A 22,013-nucleotide genomic window follows, 5' to 3' on the forward strand; every position below is an offset into this window, starting at 1 on the left:
CTTTCGGTTGACTGCGTTTTTATTTCCGCTTTATTATAAAACACATCTTTAAACAAATCGAAAAAAAAACGAAAATCGTAAGTTATAATTGTCCCCTGTCCATATCGGTGCATCGTATTTGCTTCATTCTGCATCAGTTAGATGAATAATAATTAAATCCGCAATTTCTCTTTGCAACGTTGTATTTTCTGTAGATTGAACATGAGTGTAGAAATCAGCTCAATCAATCATTAAGTTATTAATTATTTTTAAATTATAATGTGTACAGCAGCCATATTGCACCAACTAATTTCAACTCGTGAATGTAATCTGGATTTTCTCTTATTTTTGCCTGTTGCTCTATCAGAAAAACGCAACTTTAACGACATTCAGATTATCATCAATTAAGGCCGATTATTTTAAACCAATAAATCTCGATAATCGCATCCCATAGTTTCACTTGCACTTCACTTTCGATTTGATTATTCAGACTTTTAACAATATAAGAGCGCGTCTTCTTGTCGGCTGGAAAGCGAATGGGATGTTCATTATTAACAAATAATGCGCCTGTCGTTAATATTTGGAAAAAATATTCGGGGTCAAAATCAGAAATGGATATTAGACAGCTGCCGAATGGTGCTTTATATTGATTTACACGGTTTCACTTGCTTATTGTAACTGGTAAAACGAAATTTACTTTATTATAATAATTGTCTATCAATGACTCAATAAATTACACTGGCTCATGGAATTACCGACAAAAACGCAACTCATTGAAAACGCTTATACTTCGATCACTAAATGGTGTGGTCCGAAAGTTTTTTAATCTCAATGGTATAAAAGTTCTCTTAATGGAAATTTAAAAAGTTGCGTTTGAAGCCCCAAAGAATATGCACAGCTACATAGATAGCAGCAACTAATAGTATTCGAATCACTTTCTACCCGAATTTGTCATTGAGAACACTCTTAGTTTCGTGTGTAAAAAATCAGAAAATTTGGGTCGAATACTTGAAATAAATTTCCATTTCGTGTGCGTGATTTGTATCGTAATTAAAGGAAATCACTCAAAAATATTTATAGCTAATACCTAATAAGTGGCCCATTGAAATGTTGCTCACTCAGTGCTAAAAATCACATTTATTTTCAATCTTCTTCAATTCAGGGATGAGTATCATCAAAAAAGTAGGTGTTTTCACATGCCCCCACATAAAAAAGTCCAATGGGTTCAAATCTGGATGTGGCAGTGGCCAAGCAATGGTATCGATTTGAACAATTTTCATTGAGAATTATGCAAATTGTAAGAGCACCATCATGTAAAGAGCTTCCTCCTACTGATTTAAAGAAGAATGTCCTAGTAAACGCAAATCGTTATGCAAAAACGCTTTATTTCAGTACTTTATATTAAGAAATGAACTGGAACGTCCTGCTCCATATTCCCCCAATCGTTATCACCTCTTATCTTGAAATGTTTAGCAGAAATGAAATTTTCATTCGCAGAAATTTCTACAACATTGCCGTTGATTAGTCTCATTACAGATGAGGATTAGTAGAAGTGCATGATCTTAAAAATTACCAAAATGGCTTTTAATAAATCGGAGAACTATGTGTGGTCGGCTAGGGATGTTTTAGGAACTGGAGCAACCAGTGTGGTATATTTAGGAACAAATAAATTGACTGGAGACCCTGTTGCAGTTAAAAGATTTAAAAATAATCAATTGCCACTTCGGGAATTCCAAATTTTAAGGTGGGTGAAAACTCTAGCTAAGAATTAAAATACACCTGTAATTTTAATTAATTTCAATTCAAATTAAAGATGGAGAATGTTGCAAATCACTAAAACACTGAAACAGGTTTGGGAAGTACCGGGGAATCCACTCATTTTCTAGACAACTTCAAGGCAAAACGGATTTCATTGTATTACTTATCTATTTTGCTCGTATGTTTTATAAATAAACCTGGTAAATTTCCTATAAAGCTTCTTGAAATGAAAATTAAGCATTTAAGGGAAAGCTTACGGGTTTAGAACTGAATGAATGAATGAACTATTTACCCAAACAAAAATTTCTTTATTGATTAGAATTGAGTCATCAACTGCTTTAGATTAGAAATATTATTTGTGATTATTGAATCAATTAGACGTGCTTAAAGATGATAATCTCCCAGAAATGATTAAACTAAAACGGAAAACGGACATTAGAAATGGCATCTAATGAAATAGTTGAATCCGAGTATAAAATTATTAAATTATTACTTTTGCCATTTATTTACGCATTTTTGAAAACATTCTTGGAGCCAAATGAAACTACCATATGCTCATATTCTTCATTCTGTAAATTACTTCGAAGCTCCACTAAACCTGAGCGATCCAGAAACAACAGTCAAAAAGTGACTATTACAAATTATTTTTTTAAATAATATAAATTCCACATAGAAGGTGGCTTTTTCAAAAGTAGGTATAAATTTCAAAGAGGGTGAATTAAACTTTCAATTTTTTTCGTTGCTGGCTTACTTTTACATTAAAACCTACAACCGATTGTAGACGAAAATATAAGATCGTTACGGGATATGGACTGTATACAGGGCGACGAATTTGAGGTATCAGCATTAGATCTCGATAAAGTGCTCATTTTGATGCTGAATATGGTGGTGTAAAATGAGGGTAAGACCAAGATCAAATCCGATTTCTTCGAACATTTTCGAATTTTCCAACATTTCATTCCCCCGTTTTGCTTCGCATCAAAATGCGCAACTTTCCACTAATTCAACTTTTATAGAACTTCTTAACTGTTTTTTTACGAGTTGCCAATGCTGAAACAATTGTTACATCCTGCATATTTGAATGTGTTTTTGAAAAATTTATTTGTAAGCAATTTATTTTATTGTGGCAATATTTATGTTACAAGAGCAATCAAGTTGTAAGATCCCAGATCAGACATATATTTAACGTAATAACCGGAAAGTGTATTACTTTTATAAGAGTATTCAATACATGAACTGAATCTTATAAAAATAGTTTACCTTTTGTCTCCGTAGGGCTATTTTTCTTTAAGTTTTATTCATTTATCAATGAGAATTTTCTGGCATTATTTTTCATGATGTCCACGTTATAGGATATACATGGTGTCCCGTACGCACATGATCAAAAAAGACGATCTGACCTAACTTTTATTAAGAACAAATGCCTGGCTCTTCTGCTGTTGATGGTTAAAGTTCATCTACAGAATGTTTTCGAATCGAAAAATGATACAATTGATTTTAATGAAACTCGTGAATTTTTTTCAACTCATATTTTGGTAAAACAACGCAGTTTATCCGCTTTGGCAAAGTGGGGAATTCTTGAGTGTCTTGGTATATCAGAACTTTATATTTGGTAACTGGAATCAATAAAATTTTTGGAATCTCTGGCGACCTTTTTGTGCCCTTTGTAAAATATAGTAGCTTTTGCACAAAAAGGTGGTTGCAGCAATCAAATAAAAGTTCTGGTGGTTTTTATACCAATACACTCAAGAATTCAACAACCTAAAGCCAATTCCAGTTGAAACCTCCAAACCTAAAGAATATATTCCATAACTTGCCTCAATTTGCGTGTTTGTTAAAAATGCAATGAAGTGATTCCATCAATATTGCAGAAAAATCGAGCACAAAAACGTCGTAAAACTCCTGACCATTGAGTACGAAACCCTCGAAAACTTCCCGGTACTCATAACAGAATTTTGCAATGGGAACTCTTTGGCTGGAATATTACAGAGTCCAAAGTATGCCTGCGGGTTGGGCGAGCAGGATTTCCTATCGGTCCTATCGGACTTGACGGCCGGGATAAAGTACCTGCGAGAAAACCAAATCGCCCATAGAGACGTGAAGCCAGGTAAGAATGTTTTTTTATGGCAAGCCCGAAATCCAGCTGAATATTCCAGGTAACATAATGCGATGTTTAAAAGACGATGGTACTGCCGTTTATAAACTAATCGACTTTGGGACGGCGCGACAGTTAAAAGAGGAAGATCAATTTGAAACACTTGACTGCGGTACTTTTGAATATGTCCATCCTGCTTTGTACAAGCGAGCTATACTGGGTGAATTTGATACTGGCGGGTGTCGCCCAGCAGTGGATTTATGGTCTATAGGAGTCACTTTGTACCAAGTAGCCACAGGGCGAATACCATTTAATCCTTTCGGTGGTAGAGGCGCAAAAACCTTAATGTATAAAATTATAACTGAAAAAGTTAGTCGAGTCCAGACTTTCCAGTTAATTGCAGGATTAAGATGTAAAGTTTTAGGCCGATGGTGTGATTTCCGGTGTGCAGAACACTCCAAATGGCCCAATTATCTACAATTCCACTCTGCCAGAGAGTTGTCAACTAAGTAATGGTTTACAGAAGATTGTTACCCCGCTAATAGCTGGCTTGCTAGAGCCGGATTTTGCCAAGATTTGGAGCTTTGAGACATTCTTCTACGAAGTTGATGAAATTCTATCGCGAAAAGTGGTGAATATTTTCTACGTTCAGAACGTCTCCTTAATCAATGCGTACTTGAAGCCCAATGAAACCTTAACAGATTTGAGAAAACTCCTCTATGACCAAACAGAACTATCTCCTGAAAAGCAGATGCTTTTCTCCAGATCTGCAATTGTTACAGGAGTCGACGTACCTTCAACAACTAAGAAAGATCCAATGTATTTACTATCAAGGGTTGATACCGCCATAATTACACCACAAATAACATGCCCGCAATGGAATGGCTTCGATTCCAAGACTGATATGAATAGAAATGTACATAAGCCTGACTTTCACAAAGCCATGTCCTCGGGCACTGCTGGTTACCAAATGGAAAGACTCATAGTTAAACACTGCCAGCAGGAAAAACTGATTTATAAGCTCATTAATCATTTAAGTAACTTCATGAATCGGACCTTCGAAACCTTGGACTACCGAGCGCAACACTTGCGGGATAAATGCAAACTTCTTAGTTTCACTGCGGACTTTATTAAACATTGTTTAGAAGTCACCAATTACAGTACTACAACAACTTCAAGGAAGGATTTCCAGAGAATTCTGTCAGAATCGGATCGTATAAGTCAGACAATCGCAAAATTGCACGATAAGTATGTGATCAACAACAGCAACAAAGAGTGGAATAGGATTTCAGCGAATTTGAAACTTCCGACTACCACACGATTAGACACAAGGTGATTTAAAGAACAATCTCATCAAATTTAATATTAAAGTATAAAAACTCACTGGAAATATTCAAATAGTAAAATATTAAGACAAAAAAATGATGTGAAAGTCATCCATTTAATATTAATTTGCTTACAAAGCTAGTGGTATGGACCAAGCGTTCGGGTCGTTTTGTGACTATTGCTTCAAATAGTTAACATGTTAGCAACAAGTTTTAACATGTTAAAATATTAAATTCACACAGTTTTCTTTTCCATAGTATAAAAGAGTCGGCGTCTTTATCCAGAATTTTTTTTTTGCAATAATGCTTCTTTCTTTTTTATATGTATACATTCCATTATTCAATAATGCTTTCAGGGCGAATGTTCTAAGGGAACAATTCCAACAGAACTTAGATTGTTTGAAAAAGTTCGACTATTTCAATGCTCATACAGAATACATAATTGCAAAACGACAAATTGAACAAATATTGCAAAAGCTCAAACATATTTTGATGTCTGAAGTAATGACCGAACATGGACTGTTATGCGAACGATTCAACGAGTGGTATCCATCCATGCAGGTGGACCTTTTAAAAATTGAGATATTAACAAACGACTTTGACGAGATAAGGAGGGAGGTTCAAAAATTTGAACACGCTCTCGAACCCGATCAGCAGCATTATAAAGAGTATGTCAATGATTTAAAGATTCGAGGACAGCAGACATATAATTTGATGTCGCGCAGAAAGAATTTAAATGAGCTTCTAAAGGAAAATCAAAAGATTTTAACCGATTGGAACGAACTGTTGGGAATTTTTTAAAATACAGGTAGATTTTTCAGTTAAAACCACATTTTAATTCAATTCACTATATAGTATTTTTGTAGTTGCAATTACGTAAATTTAATAGATTTTGGATATTTGAGGACAAGATGCCACCTGAAACCCAACTCAGATGAACACTTACCAAACCGAAACAATAACGTCCTCTTACACACTAAATATATAAATATACGTATGGTTTAAACGCGGGTGTTTTTCATTAAAATCGAACCCAACTTAAAGGTAACAAATACAAACCTTCCCTTATCCACCTTTTGCTTAGAAAAACACATAATTTAATGCAAATTTCGTTTACTAATTGACATGGATAGTTACTTAGCTAATATAATTTACAGACTAAAACTACCAAAAAAACGATCAAGTATTGTTTAATGAAATTTATTAACTTTAGTATACTACAGTGTATAATACAAAAAATATCGTATAATATGTTTATAATCGTATAAACAACGTTCTCGTTATATTAAATAACATTACGTGTTGAAAGAGTGCCGCTTTGAAAGAATGTTTGAGCAAAACGTTCAGCCATCAACCGTCGAATGATTCTTTTACACGAGTTATGTAAATGCCAAACAGGCAACGTGTTGATTTTCAACCAGAGAGATTCCAAATACGATGCTGAAAGTCAACCGATGCCCCCCAAACAACCACGACAACTAGCAAGAGCTACTCTTCTTATAAAAGGTAGGAATGTAAATAAGCATTTTACCTATTGACTGTCAAAAACACGAGGATGAAGAGTCCACATTTTCTCCTTAAGTAAGATAATGGCAGTTCTACGTGTTTGTGCGTCGGCACACATCGATCACTACAAGCCCAGTCATGTCGTTCACATTCTAGTTAAACAATTCGGTTTTGACCAGTGATGTATTTTCAAATTATTCATTAATAACTATGCAGAACCACATAGCTTAACCAGCAAGAAACAACGTATGTAACAATACTCAAATATCCTAAGGGATAAGGGACAGGTTGTTCAGTAAAAAGACCGAAGACTATGTACATGAAACAGTTAAAATGATGGAAATAATACAACGTTGAACAGCTGTCCCATTCGGAGGAAAATAACTCACTCAATAGAGGTTTGAGTTGGCGTCGGTGTAGTAAAGCGATTTACAAGTTGGTCACATTTTTCATCTGAGCATCAAGTCAAACCTCAAATAAGCCGAAGTAACGAAACTTTTCGGCAAATTGTCTAACTACACATCAAATAATTATTGAAACCCGTTAAAATGTTTTTGAAATATTGTGTCAAAGCGCATTTTATTCAAGTGTTCAAAACCAACGTTTTTACCACCTGTTTGGCAGATTTGGGTGTAGTTAGACAGTATAAAACAACAACCCCCTTTTCTTTCAAACCCAAATCGGTCTCATGTTCACAACACCGTCGAATACAAAATCGCTTTCTATAAATACACATTTTAGCGAATATAATTAATTATTCGGACCGGTCGGAAATTATCCGACAACGGATTTTGTAGAATTTGTATAACATAAATATATTTTTATATAATAAATAAAGCACGACACGTGGCCAGAAACCAGCCGCAAAAAACAACACACAAATAATGTAAAAACAGTAGATTGAATGTGTGTTAGAATTTAAAAAGGTTAAAAGTGGACGTAGTACGATTGGTAGCAAAACATATACATACGTGGTTTTCATAGGTCATATTGATTTTAAAGTAATTAGGTGTTTTCGTTGCTTCATTCGCATGTTAAGAAAGGCAATAATAAGAAAAAAGATATAGTGTTCGTGTTGTTTTGAAACACACTGTTTTAATTTGAATTATTTTGCCAGCCTAAATGAATAAGGATTTAAATCAAAATAGTTGAAACATGTGAAGGGCAGATATTTGAGAACTCAGTAATTTAATTCATACTAAATATGAAACTAATAAAAGTTTGCTCACATATTTGATAATTTGTCTAAAAATTCTTAAATTAACTGAATTCTCAATACTTCAATTAAAAAGTTCTATTGGATTTAATTAAATCAATCTCAATAATTTTTAGTAGAATTTCAATTTGGAAAACCATGCCAAGAGTAGTTAATAAAACGCACATTTGAAAATCTGCCTTGCACAAAACACCGATTCTATCAGTTTCCACTGGTCTCCCGAAATCTACTGCTCGTAATTTTTAAATGGATCATTTCCTTTTGCTACTAATCGCATTTAAAAAATTCGCCTGATTCCAATATGCACTAGATCAAACTCGCAAGTCTCGACCACCACCCTTCCCTTTAATGGTAGTGCAACTCCAACGTGTTACACAACCAATCGGTTGGGGGGTGGGCCATTCCTCAGTAAGCCGACGCTTCTTTATACTCGGAACCCTCCATTGTAAAGAAATCTTCCAGTTTCCATTGGAGCGTTTCGAAAGTGGGTCTTCGGAGCGGATCGCGGTGCCAGCATTCCAACATGATCTCATAAAGTCGGGGTGGGCAACTAGGTGGGGCAGGCATTCGATAGCCATGCTCGACCTGATGCAAAACCTCGGCATTGGTCATACCTGCAAAATAAAACCGTCAAAATAAAACAGCAATAAAATCTAAAGTATTATATCAAACAACAAAAATATAGCTCAAACAAAAAATTAGGAACGTTGAAAATCCGCTTGGGATTGGCTTACCATGATAATACAAGTCTTCAGACAAATTTCTAAACATTTTGGGTTTTTTTGTCTTCAGTATTCAAACTTCGAGAATACTTTAGAGTTTTTACATCGGCACAAATGAGTCGAGGTTAACGGATAAAATCGCATTGGATAAAAGTTCAAAAACAGTTTTGCGTCAACAGCTAATAATCATTGCTAAGTTGTATGCCCTACAAACTCACCTGGATACGGAATTCTTCCGTAAGTTACTAACTCGGTTAGGAGAATGCCGAAAGACCAAACGTCCGATTTGATTGAGAATTTGCTGTAGTTGGCTGCTTCAGGAGCAGTCCATTTGATAGGGAATCTTGCTCCTACTCTCGCTTCATACTCGTCTTCCTAAAATAAAAAGGACATTTGGCTTGAATCAACTTTCTCATTTTTAAAACAGAATACTTACTTTTATTAGTCGAGCCAATCCGAAATCGGCAATTTTTACTATATTGTTCTCAGCAACCAGCACGTTTCTTGCAGCTAAATCCCTGTGGATGTAGTTTTGGTTTTCCAGATACGCCATTCCGGCTGCTATTTGCGCCGCCATATCAATCAACTGTTGCAATTTAAGAACTGAAACAATATGTTGGTTAAGAGTCAGTTTAATTGGATGCAGCGCTTCATTCTACCTTTTCCTTTCCCTTGAAGGTACTCCAACAGCGAACCATTCTTCATTAGTTCAGTGATGATGAAGATCGGCTCTTCCACAGTACAAACCGCATACAATTGAATCAGCTTTGGGTGTCGCAGCTTCTTCATTATTTGTGCCTCAGCAAGGAAGTCCTAGAGCGAAGAAAAGGAAATTTTACAAATCCACTTTGTCTGAGCATGTTGTCTATTGTCTTACCTTTGGATCCATGCTTCCAGGCTTGAGCGTTTTGATAGCAACGGGTGTGGTGTTGTTCCACATACCTTCCCATACTTCTCCAAACTGTCCATGCCCCAATTTGCGTTGGAACTTCAACGACGTTCTTTCGATCTCCCATTGGTCGCGGGTTCTATGTGAAAGTCCTAACGGTTGCGGCTTTTCCACCTGAAAATTACGATCAGGCATTTAGAATTTTTTCGTTTCATATACAGTAGATTTATGTACTGTTTCACCAATTGAAAGTAAATTTAAGGGTGAAATTGGTAAACGCAAACTGAAACTACGAGGATGGCTGGAGCTTTGTTCGCAAATCTTATTAATTGTTCGTTAACAGCTCGTTAACAGATTTCATTGTGACCGTACTTTGTAAGACGGTGTTTTGTATAATGGGTACCTGTTAAACCGTGCCTATCACAATAATAAAATGGAAAAATGCAAATTAATAATACACTATTAAGTTGGATGCCTACTGAACTGTAAACTACGAACAATAAAAGTACCATATAAACACAGCAGATAGTTTTTGAAATAATTGCGGAAATAATAAGAATATGCTTTCTAAAGGATTATTACTATCTTGCCGAGTGCACGTACCTCTAAATCGTTCTGATAAGCATAATATAAGAATACAAGATTAAGCATACATATAAGACCAAATTACAGCTAAACTTAGCCAATATTGATGCATTAGGGTTGTTCAGCGTTTACGATCAATCATAAAATCTAGATGGGGCTTTCAATAAAAAATGAACTCGTTTTATGATTGTTTGAATGGGCAACAAACTAATAGGCCAATAAAGTCAAACTTTAATTACCACTCAAAAAGGGGTCTAGACACTTACCTGAACACAAGGTTTGCAGAGATTGACGCAAAGTCCATCGGCATCGTTACTGTAATGCTGGACCAGTTCTTGAAGCGTTCGGAAGGTCGTTCTACGGGCAATGAAAAATCCGCCTTCATCAAGTTGTCTAATGCGGTAGTGTTTCACTGTATCACCGTCTCGTACTGGAAGGAAAATTATTAAATGTTACTTTAAATTTCCTATACAATTTTACATTCATCAAAATTATACAGTTTTAATTGATTAAGCTTTCGTTCGCAAAATTGGTGAGTCAGTAATAAGTCAGTGCAGTGCGTGCACCACTCTGAAGATCGAAACGCCGGGACCAAATTCTTATAGACGACGGTCTTATAACCCAAAACTCACCACTTCCTACAATTTATACCCTTTGAAACAATGCAAAAATTAATTGAAAATGTTTATTAACATTGAAAAATTGATTTAATTTTTTATGATTCATTGGCTCATTGAGGCGATTTTTTAATTAAAAGTGGACCAAGATTGATTTTGAGCCCAAAACAGACAATACAACTATTGACGATAGTTTAAAGCTTTCAAAACCATTTTGTTTCAATTTACATTATTCTATAGTTTCTTTAACGGTAAACAACATAAGCACTTACCGGATAAGGAATAATCATTGTGCCGACTTTCGGAGTCTCGTATCAAAAAAGCACCATGCTCATTTTCGGGCAGTAGAAGCTTTTTTTCGGCTTCGATTCGCTTTATTTTTCGAAAATACCATCTGAAAACAAAAATTAAAAAATAAAAACAAATGAAAAAGTGATAATAAAAGTAGTATTGTGTCCATCAAGATCTGAAAACAGCGACACTTAAGGCTCCAGAGAAAACTCGCCAGTTAACAGCTCTTAACAATGCATTTGGTGTATACGAATAATTAGCACGACATATTGAACAGAAAAAAATACAACGCATGTGAAGGTGATAGAGTAATTAGAACACATTGCAAAACGTGCGCAAGGTTTAGCAAATTCACGTGATTGACCAATTGCAAGCTTCAAAATGTAAAACAGCTTGAAACAATCGAGCAGAATTCGTGCTCGTTTCAAGTTCACAGCTGATTTGCCTTTGTTTTATGAGCTTGCAATTTGCAGTTTTTACGGTCGTTAAGGCCTAACAAAGAGTATTCAAGTTGTAAACATTTTTCAATAGCTTTATACGCACACAAAGTCGGCAGAAATACGTAGATCTTTAAAAGACCGATTCTCAACAAAAAAATTACAAAAGCATAAACAACTAGAGCCAAAGCTCCAATAGGTCGGGTTTTCCAAAAACGGGTTTTCTAAACCCTCGGTGGTAACCATGACCCACTTGGTAATCTTGGTATTATCCTAATACAAGAATTTATTGGGATTTAGATACTGACCGAGAATGCGTTAAGTCTAGAAGCTACCAAATAACAATTATAATCAAGGAAAAGATAAGCGAATGCTGTTTTCGGGTCTTCGGCGAGAATTTACACGCGTTACGGTTCGGTTTCCCAAATTGAAATCCAAATKAWTTTTTTCTTTCTCGAAAATAAACWYGAAATTCTGTTGTAAAAAAAATTGTAATTTAGTATTCCTRCTGAAGAATAACAATGAAAAGTGCAGATTGCAACATCAAACTAAAACTCCACTGCTGAGAAATGAAAAAACACAAAGTTTTGAGGAATTATGCACAAAAACTCGATCTTCTTGTCGGAACCAAAAACCTCTRTGCGAAAAATGGACCARAAGTTGAGGAGAAAACGCTGTAYGAAATTACCTCGTATACAATTACATGCATCCTGTAAACTTTCCGACCAAACCACATGTTTCAAAATATATCGATTTTGCATATTAMAATATTGTTTATTTTTTTCAAAACATTTACATTTTTAAWTCAATSGCTTACATACTTTTTTGTTTGACTCGATTAAGCGCCTCTAAAYTTATGTCTCAAATTACAGACAAACGCTTACGGAATATGTAATTACTGTTTTATAAGGTACATTTAARGTTGATGTTTGGTYTTACAAAAGATATTTTGTACATTTTCCGATCAAAACGCGATTGATAAGGCCTTCAACTRATCGGTTGACATTCCTGCAATAAATTTCCTTAAATCGCAARGAATCGTTATGGAAATTTCGCTTTTCCTGTTGTTGMAGAAGGACGCACTTTTTCCATGAATGCTAAAAATAGATTTTTCAAAGAAAAACGCTGTYAATTATGAATTACTAATGGCTTTTCTCATTGAACCACATTAGCGCAACAATTAAACGTGCGTGATCTGGTTTATAATGCAGAGAAACCCAGATGAAAATTGATGAAGAGAAAAAAAAGGAATATTTATAGCGCGATAAGTTGGCGAAAAGCCCCGAAAAATAAGCGTGAACCAAATGTGTTCCTACTGATTACCCAATGCACCATTGCCCTTATGGCTCAGCAAGTTCATCAACCAACCAGTCTTGAGTAATGTGGGATGTGCAGAATTTGCATCCGCAAAGCCGGTTTAACCAGCTAAGGCTATTTTTAACGTCGTCTACAATTCGTGCCATTTGCTGGGGACGTCTCACCAGGTTACCAATTTATTACACAGATTTTACATAACAAGCAGCCCGATTACGACACGATGTTTCTGTCACAGAGTGAAGACCGCCGACCGGTTCAACATGTCAACTCTTCGTGGTCTAATCGCGGTTTAGATCGAATTTATGGCTGCTGGTCGTCAGGGATGTTTCGCACTATCAAACTATCTTCAATTGCAGACCTATAACGACTGCAATTTGATTTATGCCGCTTTATCTAGCGGAATGATGGACAATCTGTGGCGCCAAGTGCACGATGAACGATTGCAATCAATGCGTACAGCCTGTTTCTTGCAGCTATTTGTGAAATCAAAGCAACCAGAATCTGGATGATATTTCCTCTATTGAAATGCATAGAAAGTACGTCAAATGCACATTCGCATCTCTGTTATAAAGGAATTTTATTTTATTTAAAAGCTGCTGTTCGCTGTCCGACTACACTTGTTTATAAAACATTTAAAAACGTGCTATTTACCAGTTACTTGGTGCATAATATTTAAATCAATGTTACGGCTTCGGTGTCAAAATTGGACTGGAAACCATTAAAATTAGTATTTTCCACACTCGCCACACATTATGCTACCAATTTAGCTAGTCATGTAGTTTCCAATAGCTATTTACATTTATAATCGAGCATAAGGGATAATTTGGTTTAAAACAAAACTAATAAGGCTCAAACAATGGTTTAGCACTGGGTAAAATTAGCGATGAACCTAAACTTCCCCGTCTTAAGAAACGTTTTAAGGATGATTTCACTTTGATTATTACAATTAAAAAAAAAAACACGGTTTTGCAACCGTAATCGATTGAGTTCAGTCACAAATGCATTCGAATAGTTTTCAAGGCTCCGAATTACGCAAATATTCAATAAAAAAATATTTAGTCACATTCGGCGGAATTCAACGGATCACTAGACAAGGTCGCAAGCGGCACAGTAAAAAATACATTCCATTTCTACTAAATAACATTTGCGAATTCTGTTGCTTATGTAAAACCCCATAGAATCGAAATAGAAATCGCCACGTTTCGCAGCACCTCCACTTTCAAAATTACAAAATGCCGATTGGTTTTGCACTGATTTTGCGAAGGTACAAAATGACATAATAAATCATTCCTTTTAGTGCTTATGAATTGGTATCGTGGATTTATTTTAAACACCCACTATTGAAAATTGAGCATAAGCAACGCCTGCGATTAGAACGAAAATTGCAGCTAGAAAATGGCGCCCGTGTTCAGAACGACGACGAAAAACTAAAATATAATAAATAAATTAATTTGTATTCAACTTATTTGTCACATTGGAATCATTGCCGCTTACAAATTTACATTATAAAATGGCCAAATTTGGTATCAGTTTACTATTGAAGTTAAAAGCCCCAACTTGGTGGTGGTTATTGGCTCATTGCAAAAAACCTGCCATTGCATGGATGGAATATACAGTTATTTCCAGAAGGAATGCCTGATTTCATTTAAAATTCAGCGGACTGCTTTGTGCAAAAAAGTTTCGACATTTTAGTCGTAAATGCAATTTTTTATACCGAATTTATTTATACACAGGGTGGTCCAAGAGTAAGTTACGACCATCAACTTTTTTTTTTCAAATGGAAGCACCAGCTTTTTGTTTCAATTTTGAATTCTACATTGTCGTTCGTGCTATACTTAAACTCAACAGTTACCGATAAATTTACGGATCTTTTCTATTAATTCCCGCATATTGTTTGGCCTATCAACACACAAAATCAGTTCTTCATCAGAAGAGTCTGGCTCTAATAGATTTGGAAGTAAAGACACTAATGCTGGAATTGATTCAAGCTGAGGAAATTCTAGATATGCTTGTCTAGTTAGAGAGTGTTCAAAGAAAAATGGTCCTATATTTTGCATGCTTTAGCAAAACTCATTTCGCGCATCGCAATAATCTTCGAATATCTCTTGCACTGTAATAACTTTGCAGAGATGATATTTGTGCTGTCGAAATATTCGGTGAACAACAGATTTTCGCATCTGTAAATTGGCCCCAATCTGCGAAAGAGAAGCACATGGATTTTCTTCCAAATAAAGTAAAACGTCCAACTGTTCATTTTGATCTTGAGCAGAACGCCCAGATTTGGGCATTTTTTTACATCAGCAAACTCTCTGAATTTAGCTTCTGTGCTCATCACCACCTTTCGACATATGAAGAATTGAAAATTGAACTAAAAAATAGGTGTTTTCATTTGAAAAATGAAGCTGATGGTCGTAATTAATTTTTGTATCACTTTGTGCGAATAAATTACCATAAAAACCTGAGTCTTAAAATGAAAATTTACAGGTCCGAGCGTTTTTCTAGAAAACATATCGCTGAATTTTAAATGAATTCACACACTTCATTGTGTCATTTCTCAAATTTCAGGAAAAAACCGGAAATTTTTCATGTTTAATTTCTGGCTAAAGATCGATTCTACTGCTAGGAACCTCCCAATCGAGCGCATTCTAGCTCAAGGCGAATTGCACAAACTGCAACTTCCAGTTCACACTGAGAAAGAAAAATCAATTACCCCCTTATGAACGTGAAACTAATTAATCTCGTCGACTGTTGGACAGCAGCTGATGTTGTACTTTGTCTTTTCGGTTTAGTGCAGTTGGCGAAACGTCTCAAGCCGCCTGTTACAAAACCAGAATGCTAGAAGGTGACTCACTGATTTTAAGCACCATTAAACATTAAATCGCTTTTGTTGTACGCAAAAGTCGAACACAGATGCCAGTTAATACCAACAAAGAACAAAGAAAAGAAACCGGATTAATCGATTGGAAAACTTACGGTTGCGAGTCTAAATGATCGGTCCAGGTAGGGTCAACTTGCAAACTGAGTCGTCGTCGATTCCGCGCCCATGCCTCCCATTGCTTTCTGAGTCTCTTCTCTGAATTTTTCGAATTCAAATGTCTTTTAAGGAACTTTTGCCACTGAGTCTGGCTGTCCGACTCCTCACATTCCGAACACGAACTGTTCGAACCGACACTGCTCTTCCTGCTGGTCACTGTGCTCTCACACCAAGAGGACTTGCGACTCTCTGGAGTCGATGGAGTTGTTAAGCTGGACTTTTGACTCTCGAAGCCCGATGACGATGATTTCCGCTCACCGAGGCTACTCTTCCTGCTATCGGTGGGCGAAGAAACCGGGAAATCTACAGAAGAGTGTCGTCTGGATGGTAGGATTATATCGGCAAAGGTTCCTCCATGGCTGTTCTGCTGCTTGAGCCAACGAATAATATGCCCGTTTCGATCGTCCTCCAATTCCAAAGAATCCAAAATTATTTCATTGACGTTTTCGTAGATTTTATCCTCTTTGGGCACGTAACCCATTTTCCTTACTCTAGGAGGACGCGGATCTGGGGCTACATTTTCATCGGCGATTTTCTCAATGGCACTTAAAATATCATCATCCAAAGCATCCTTGCTGTACTTGCAGTACTTTTTCAGGAGCTTCAGCACCAACTCGTCGTTTTCCTTAGATATCCTATCAGTCTTTTTCGGGTTATCAGATTGCGATTTTAATAAATTATTAATAAATAAACTATCTCTATCGATTGACCGGAGTTCTGGCATCGAGGGCCTGCGCGGTTGCTCGACGATCTTGTCTTCAGGAATTTGACCTAAACTCGACTTCCTCTCGGACACTAAGCTATCAGGCAATTTTATCACATTATTATTATCACTACAAAACTCCAGCTTGCTACCGATCAGCTCATTTTTGAACATGAGTTCTTTGTGTTTCTCGGTAAGTTCGGTGAAGCCATTGTCTTGAAGAATCAGTTGCTTGTTGGCGACCCGTTCCAGAAATTCGGTAATGGCCGCCCAGTGGGACTGGGTCAACACTCCATGCAGTCTTATCGAAGACAGTTGCAAAGGAATCCATCTGTTGTCCTTAAAACACCAGACAACTCCGCCTGATACGTTAACCATCCTTTGGGCCACACATTAAATCCAGTTTGGCAGCTCCTTGGTATTTCCTCATAGAAACTAATAGAGCTGCAAGTGTAAGATTTCGTTCGCTTATCGATATTTTGCTGCTGAATGTACTTTCTTTCATCGAATGCGAATGTTTGCCCTAATCGACAACCTTGATGAATATTGGCGACACACTATTACCATCCTTTATGGCTTCGTGCATCGAATAATGACACGACCCTGGTATACAATGACCAGTATGACCACACATTCACTCTCTTTCACTACGTAAATACAGGCCGAAGTCAATCTGGACTTCATCGTGCCATCGGCCCAATGACTGTTGTCTACAAAAGCAACCGCATTCGAATAATGGAAAATTGTTGCGGTTGCCTGGCCGAAGACAAGCCAACTTTAAGAAAGAGAGTTTTTTAAGGATTAAAAGGTCAATATTTGAAATAATTCCAAGCCAAAGTAAATCTGGACTCTTGCCATCGCTTCGTTCAAAAGACTATCCATCCACACAGGAGCAACTGCATTTGAAGAATAGGAAATTGCCATGTTTGTCCAACAAAAAGCAAGAACGCATTGAGAGAAACCCGTTTCAAAGAATTCTAAACACAAGCAATTTTGTACTCATCGTCAGTTGAAATCCCATTCACTTTTTCCACCAGAACAACCGCAATCGACAGCAAATTTGAATAATAGCAATTTGTTAGAAAAATCCTAAATGTTTAAAGAATCCTATGTGGCTTATGAAACCGATTTCAATAGTCATTTTTCAATCTTAAAAATTTTCGATTTTATACATTTTTAATAAAAAAAGTACTTAAGATCGAAAAATCCCTGCATTTTTAATAGTTTTGCAAGAAGGGTTTTCGATTTAAGTGCAGAGATAGAATGGCATGGACTTAATTGTTTGGGGTACTTTTCTCATGAACCCAGCCACAGATGCGTTAGAGATAGCGGAAAAAGTTGCTCAGAATACTAATTTATCTGTGAAAATCGAATTTCAAGCCGTAATTTTTTTTCACGCAAAGTTCGAAGTTTTGCATCAGTCTTCACTATAAAGCAATAGAGGTACCGCTTCTAATAATTTTCAATTCGACATTAGTTGCATCAGTGCGCTGACAAAATGCCTAAGGAACATTTGAATTTAAGAGAGAAAATATATGTTACCGGCAATCTCCAAATGCCTAGGCATTCTGCAAACTGAGAAACTCGCCAGGCACTTTGCAGAATTGCTACTACTTTGTGCAATCTGCAAATTGACTTAGATATTTTAGGCAATTTGCAATCTGAGTGTTGGAAATGTTTACTCTTCACATTGACTAGACAGAGTGCGAAACGTTTCTGCCTACTTTAGTGCTATTTGGTGATTGCGAGTGAAAGAAGCACATTTTCGGCGAAATATAATTTATGAAGCAGTGAAAAGAACTATAATAATGTGTTTCTATCCCTCAGCCGAAGCGAAAGGATAATCAAAATTCTGAAAAAGTGCAATAGGCTGATAACAGCAGGTATTACAGATTGGAAACATAAATGACAAGTTTTTATCAGCAAATTTAATTGCTTTGTTGAACCATTTTAGTGGCAAAGATATTTTTCATTTAATGGAGAAGAATTTTGCCACAAAACTTAAAAACCCGTATTGTAATTAGGTTAGTTAATATTAATATACCATTCATAAACAATATTACAGCAGAAAAGCAAAACACAAGTCTTCACCTCCATAATAATGGATCATATTCGCGAAGAATATTTTGCTTTTTGTGTAAATTTACAAAAGTTTGCTCAGTTTGATTTAATTCTCGATATTTAAATATTTTCAGCGCTCATTTCTCGAGCATGTATCTTACTACGTGTATATTGTTTTTGACTTCGGTTTTGTAACGATTGCCATTGTGCATTGAACACCAAACTACAAAAACAACAAATTTCCAAGCTATTAGAACAAGAATATAAACAAACTAATAATCAAAAGGTCCTTGATTCTAAAAGTAAATAAAATACAAGACAGTTTCCCTCTTAAGTGCTTTTCTTTCAAGTGTTTTTGAAAACTTATCATGTAGGTATAACAATCTCGAACATGCATCAAGTTTAGCTTTCTTGGGGAGACTCTAAATCGGCTTGGCTCAGCAACTTTCTAGTTAATTCAAGCAATTTCAAGCACTCGAGACAAACTCTATGAGTACATGTGGATTCCGGCCTGTAAAATTATCAACTTCCATGTGCCGGGCCGCCAAATGAAAAAACGATTTGCATACAATACGCGCCTTCATGAATACTCTAAAACATGATTCATAGTTCGCGATACAACGTTTTATTGGGGATATGATAATAAAAACGCCAATTAATCCAATATGGAGTTGATGACCATTTAACAGCACATCTGTGACAGAACTGTTCCGACTCATTATTTAATAGCCTCGCGCCACAAAAAATTAATAATCAAATCAACATACATATATGAATTTATCTTGATAGATAAATTCATGTTTTAAACCTGAAACACCCCTGAACGAACGAATGAATGAATGTGCAACATGAATGAAATGAATTAACAACGAAATGTAACTTCTTTAAGCACACAATGGTGCTCTCAAAAAAACCGGAAAAAATCAATTTGCATCAGAAATATCTAATTTTAACGATTGGCGACTGTGTAGGACCGTACGTAAGAAGAAATTCAAATGGTTACTTCATGCCAAAGCAGTTGCAAAATTAAATACCAACTCGTGACAACGAAAGAAGGTGTTATCTGAAGGAGGAGGATATGAGATCACGACAACACTGAAAATAGCCCACAATCCCATGCATAAAAATTGTTCCATGAGGGGCAAATTTAATTAAAGAGAAATTAATCAGGGCTGAATCATTTATTGGTAATGAACGCCAATTACTTATATTTAAAAACGTAAAAGGACTTGATTAAGTGCTCGGATGGTTAATAATTTAATAAACTGAGATGAAATGGAAAGTGCCAGCGAATTTCAACTGAAAACCGAATGATTTGGTGTGTATGTTCTTCCTTATTGCCGTCGTTTACCCACATGGAAGAATTAATTAAATCGCATTGTGCAATTCCTTGTTTTATAGTGCGATCGCAATAAAATGCAATTGCAACAACAACCTGCGTCAATTTTTCGTTACATTTTCCAAACCAAAGCGATATGAAATCGTGTTAATGTTTAAATGAATTACTGTTATAATTATTAATCTGTGCAACAAAGCAAAAGAACGGAAAAAGAAAAGAAAAGTTTTAAGTCTCAGTAATTACATTGGCAGCCTTTTTGGTGAGTGCAAACTGCACAAATACAATATAATTAGAACACACGTATGTTAGCCGGAACTCTGTACAGTCGATCTATTCAAAGGAAAATAGATAATCTTCAGCAAATAAACCAGATACCTCGATAAGCTTGGTATAATCACACAGAACAAGTAACACGCGGTTTTTATGGTCAATTCCTAGTTTGTTCAAGTAGCATCGATGACAGAGATCTGAGACAAATTTATTGGCATTATGCGAAAAAGCCCCGTTACCTCATCTAGACATTCGACAGCCTCCGCTTATAAGGCAGGATGAGATGGGACTTTCTACCAATCGAAGTTCTAGCCTTTTCGATGTTATAATAATTGGTTTGGAAGAAAAAACTGTTTTTTTCTTCGTTTCGATTCGCGTTATTTCAAAATCAGGGTGGGTGAAAAACGGCCGGCCTCGAAAAGTGTTACGCACGAAAAGACTAAGAGAAAAATCAACTTTGTGACATAATTGCCGCAGAATAATTAAGAAAGCTGATACTCGACGTGAACGACGCAGAATAATGAACGAGTAAAACGGGGTACCGGTTAAAACTCCTTTTTTATTTCCATGGACTCGTTCTTTTCTCTTCTTCACGAACATTGACCACAAAGAGATAGTATTTGCTTGATTTATAAGGATGTTGTTTCGGTTTTTGTATGCCAAAGACCTCTTCGACTCGTTATTATCGATTTTCATGCGACCGATGAAGTTTTTTCCATCGACACAGAGTTTCAAGCTAGAGCTGTGCCTGTTTCGGTTTCCATTTGCAGCCTTTGTCTGCATTGCAGATAAGCGAAAATATTCGGCCAATTAACTCAATGAGTTTGTTCACCTGCGATAACGTATATGATTTTTCCTTGCAGGTACTCGTCTATTGTTAATTCATCATACACTTGATTCAAGTGGATTGCAGAAGGCGAATTCACTCAAGTAAAACTCTTTCGACAAGCTTAAAACTACGTGATCAAATTTCCGAACAGCGCAGTGAAAACGACAGTTGCTGAATTTGAATTTAGCTTCGATTTTAATGGAAAATAGAAAATATTTTCTATATTATTACATCCAGTTTGCTCTAGTTGCATGACAAATTCCGAGAAAAAGTGCAAAATGGAGCTAACGGATAAATCAGCAACACACGTCAGCTTAAAATGTTTACAACTGAAGTCGCTTATACAAGCTTTATCTATGGCCAATCTTAACGCCGATGAAGTTTTACTTCTTCTAAGTAAGGTGTTAACTAATATTTCGTTTAAAGAGTTGAATTGCTGTTAAATAAACTCGTTCAAGCGTTAGTTTTCAAGTCATTTGTTTTTTTCCCAGTGGAATAGTTTGTTAAAGACACTTTTCTAGCGAACTGTGTCAATATCACATTCAGTAAGCCCATCAAGTTTGATAGCCCAAAACCATCCTAAACCAAATTTATTATTTCTTATCGATTTTACTTTTTCAGTGCGCTTTTGCCATATTTATATTAAAAATTTCAGACCGGTATTCAATTTTATGATTTTTTTTAATCAACACAATTCACGCACTAACCCCAAACGTAGTGTATATTTAATACAGTGAGCCCTAGAAATAATTCATTTACAATTTAGCGGACAGTTTCTTGGAATAAAGCTCGCACTGGACAATTTTTATTTGGAAATGCAAATTTTTTACACCCAATTCATTTATACAGACCAAAAATAAGTTACGACCATCATTTATTGAAATAGAAGCTTTACTTTTTCTTTCAATTTTGAAACCTCCATTGAATTGAAAGTATGATTCAGGTACCTGTAGCACATGTAAACTCAACAGGACTCGAGGAATTTACGAGGTAAAAACAATATTTACCAAAATAACAAGATGCAAGAAGAGTTCATTGAT

At 35.9% G+C, this 22,013-nt stretch overlaps 2 protein-coding genes across 5 annotated transcripts in view; one reads left to right on the forward strand and one right to left on the reverse strand.

Annotated features, from left to right (window-relative positions):
* The first annotated feature begins 1,449 nt into the window (after positions 1–1,449).
* LOC109540487 (serine/threonine-protein kinase TBK1) lies at positions 1,450–6,163 on the forward strand. Of its 2 annotated transcripts, none has more exons than XM_019908899.2 (6): positions 1,450–1,723; positions 3,609–3,844; positions 3,894–4,201; positions 4,257–5,164; positions 5,514–5,965; positions 6,013–6,163. In XM_019908899.2, exons 1-5 carry the CDS (start codon positions 1,536–1,538, stop codon positions 5,956–5,958), a joined length of 2,085 nt encoding a protein of 694 aa, XP_019764458.2. In that variant the 5' UTR covers positions 1,450–1,535; the 3' UTR covers positions 5,959–5,965; positions 6,013–6,163. The 2 variants fall into 2 exon arrangements, with proteins under 2 accessions (XP_019764458.2, XP_019764456.2); XM_019908897.2 differs by having other exon boundaries at positions 6,024–6,163.
* A 1,796-nt stretch (positions 6,164–7,959) lies between these two features.
* Positions 7,960–22,013, reverse strand: part of LOC109540486 (tyrosine-protein kinase Src42A) — a 29,225-nt gene continuing 15,171 nt past the window's right edge. The window contains exons 2-9 of one of the 3 annotated variants that reach the window (XM_048667628.1): positions 15,711–16,909; positions 10,965–11,086; positions 10,342–10,505; positions 9,479–9,664; positions 9,261–9,414; positions 9,038–9,204; positions 8,820–8,976; positions 7,960–8,493 (exon numbers count right to left, since the gene is read on the reverse strand). In XM_048667628.1, coding sequence (XP_048523585.1) covers positions 8,285–8,493; positions 8,820–8,976; positions 9,038–9,204; positions 9,261–9,414; positions 9,479–9,664; positions 10,342–10,505; positions 10,965–11,086; positions 15,711–16,852 — 2,301 coding nt within the window. In that variant the 5' untranslated portion in view covers positions 16,853–16,909 and the 3' untranslated portion in view covers positions 7,960–8,284. Of the gene's footprint in view, positions 8,494–8,819; positions 8,977–9,037; positions 9,205–9,260; positions 9,415–9,478; positions 9,665–10,341; positions 10,506–10,964; positions 11,087–15,710; positions 16,919–22,013 lie in introns of all 3 variants that reach the window. The other 2 variants (XM_019908896.2, XM_048667629.1) reach the window with 2 other exon arrangements.

Source organism: Dendroctonus ponderosae, unplaced genomic scaffold (assembly GCF_020466585.1).
Source record: "Dendroctonus ponderosae isolate FM_Combo_2020 unplaced genomic scaffold, Dpon_F_20191213v2 Dpon_F_20191213_6, whole genome shotgun sequence".
In the NCBI taxonomy this organism is placed as follows: Eukaryota; Metazoa; Arthropoda; class Insecta; order Coleoptera; family Curculionidae; genus Dendroctonus; species Dendroctonus ponderosae.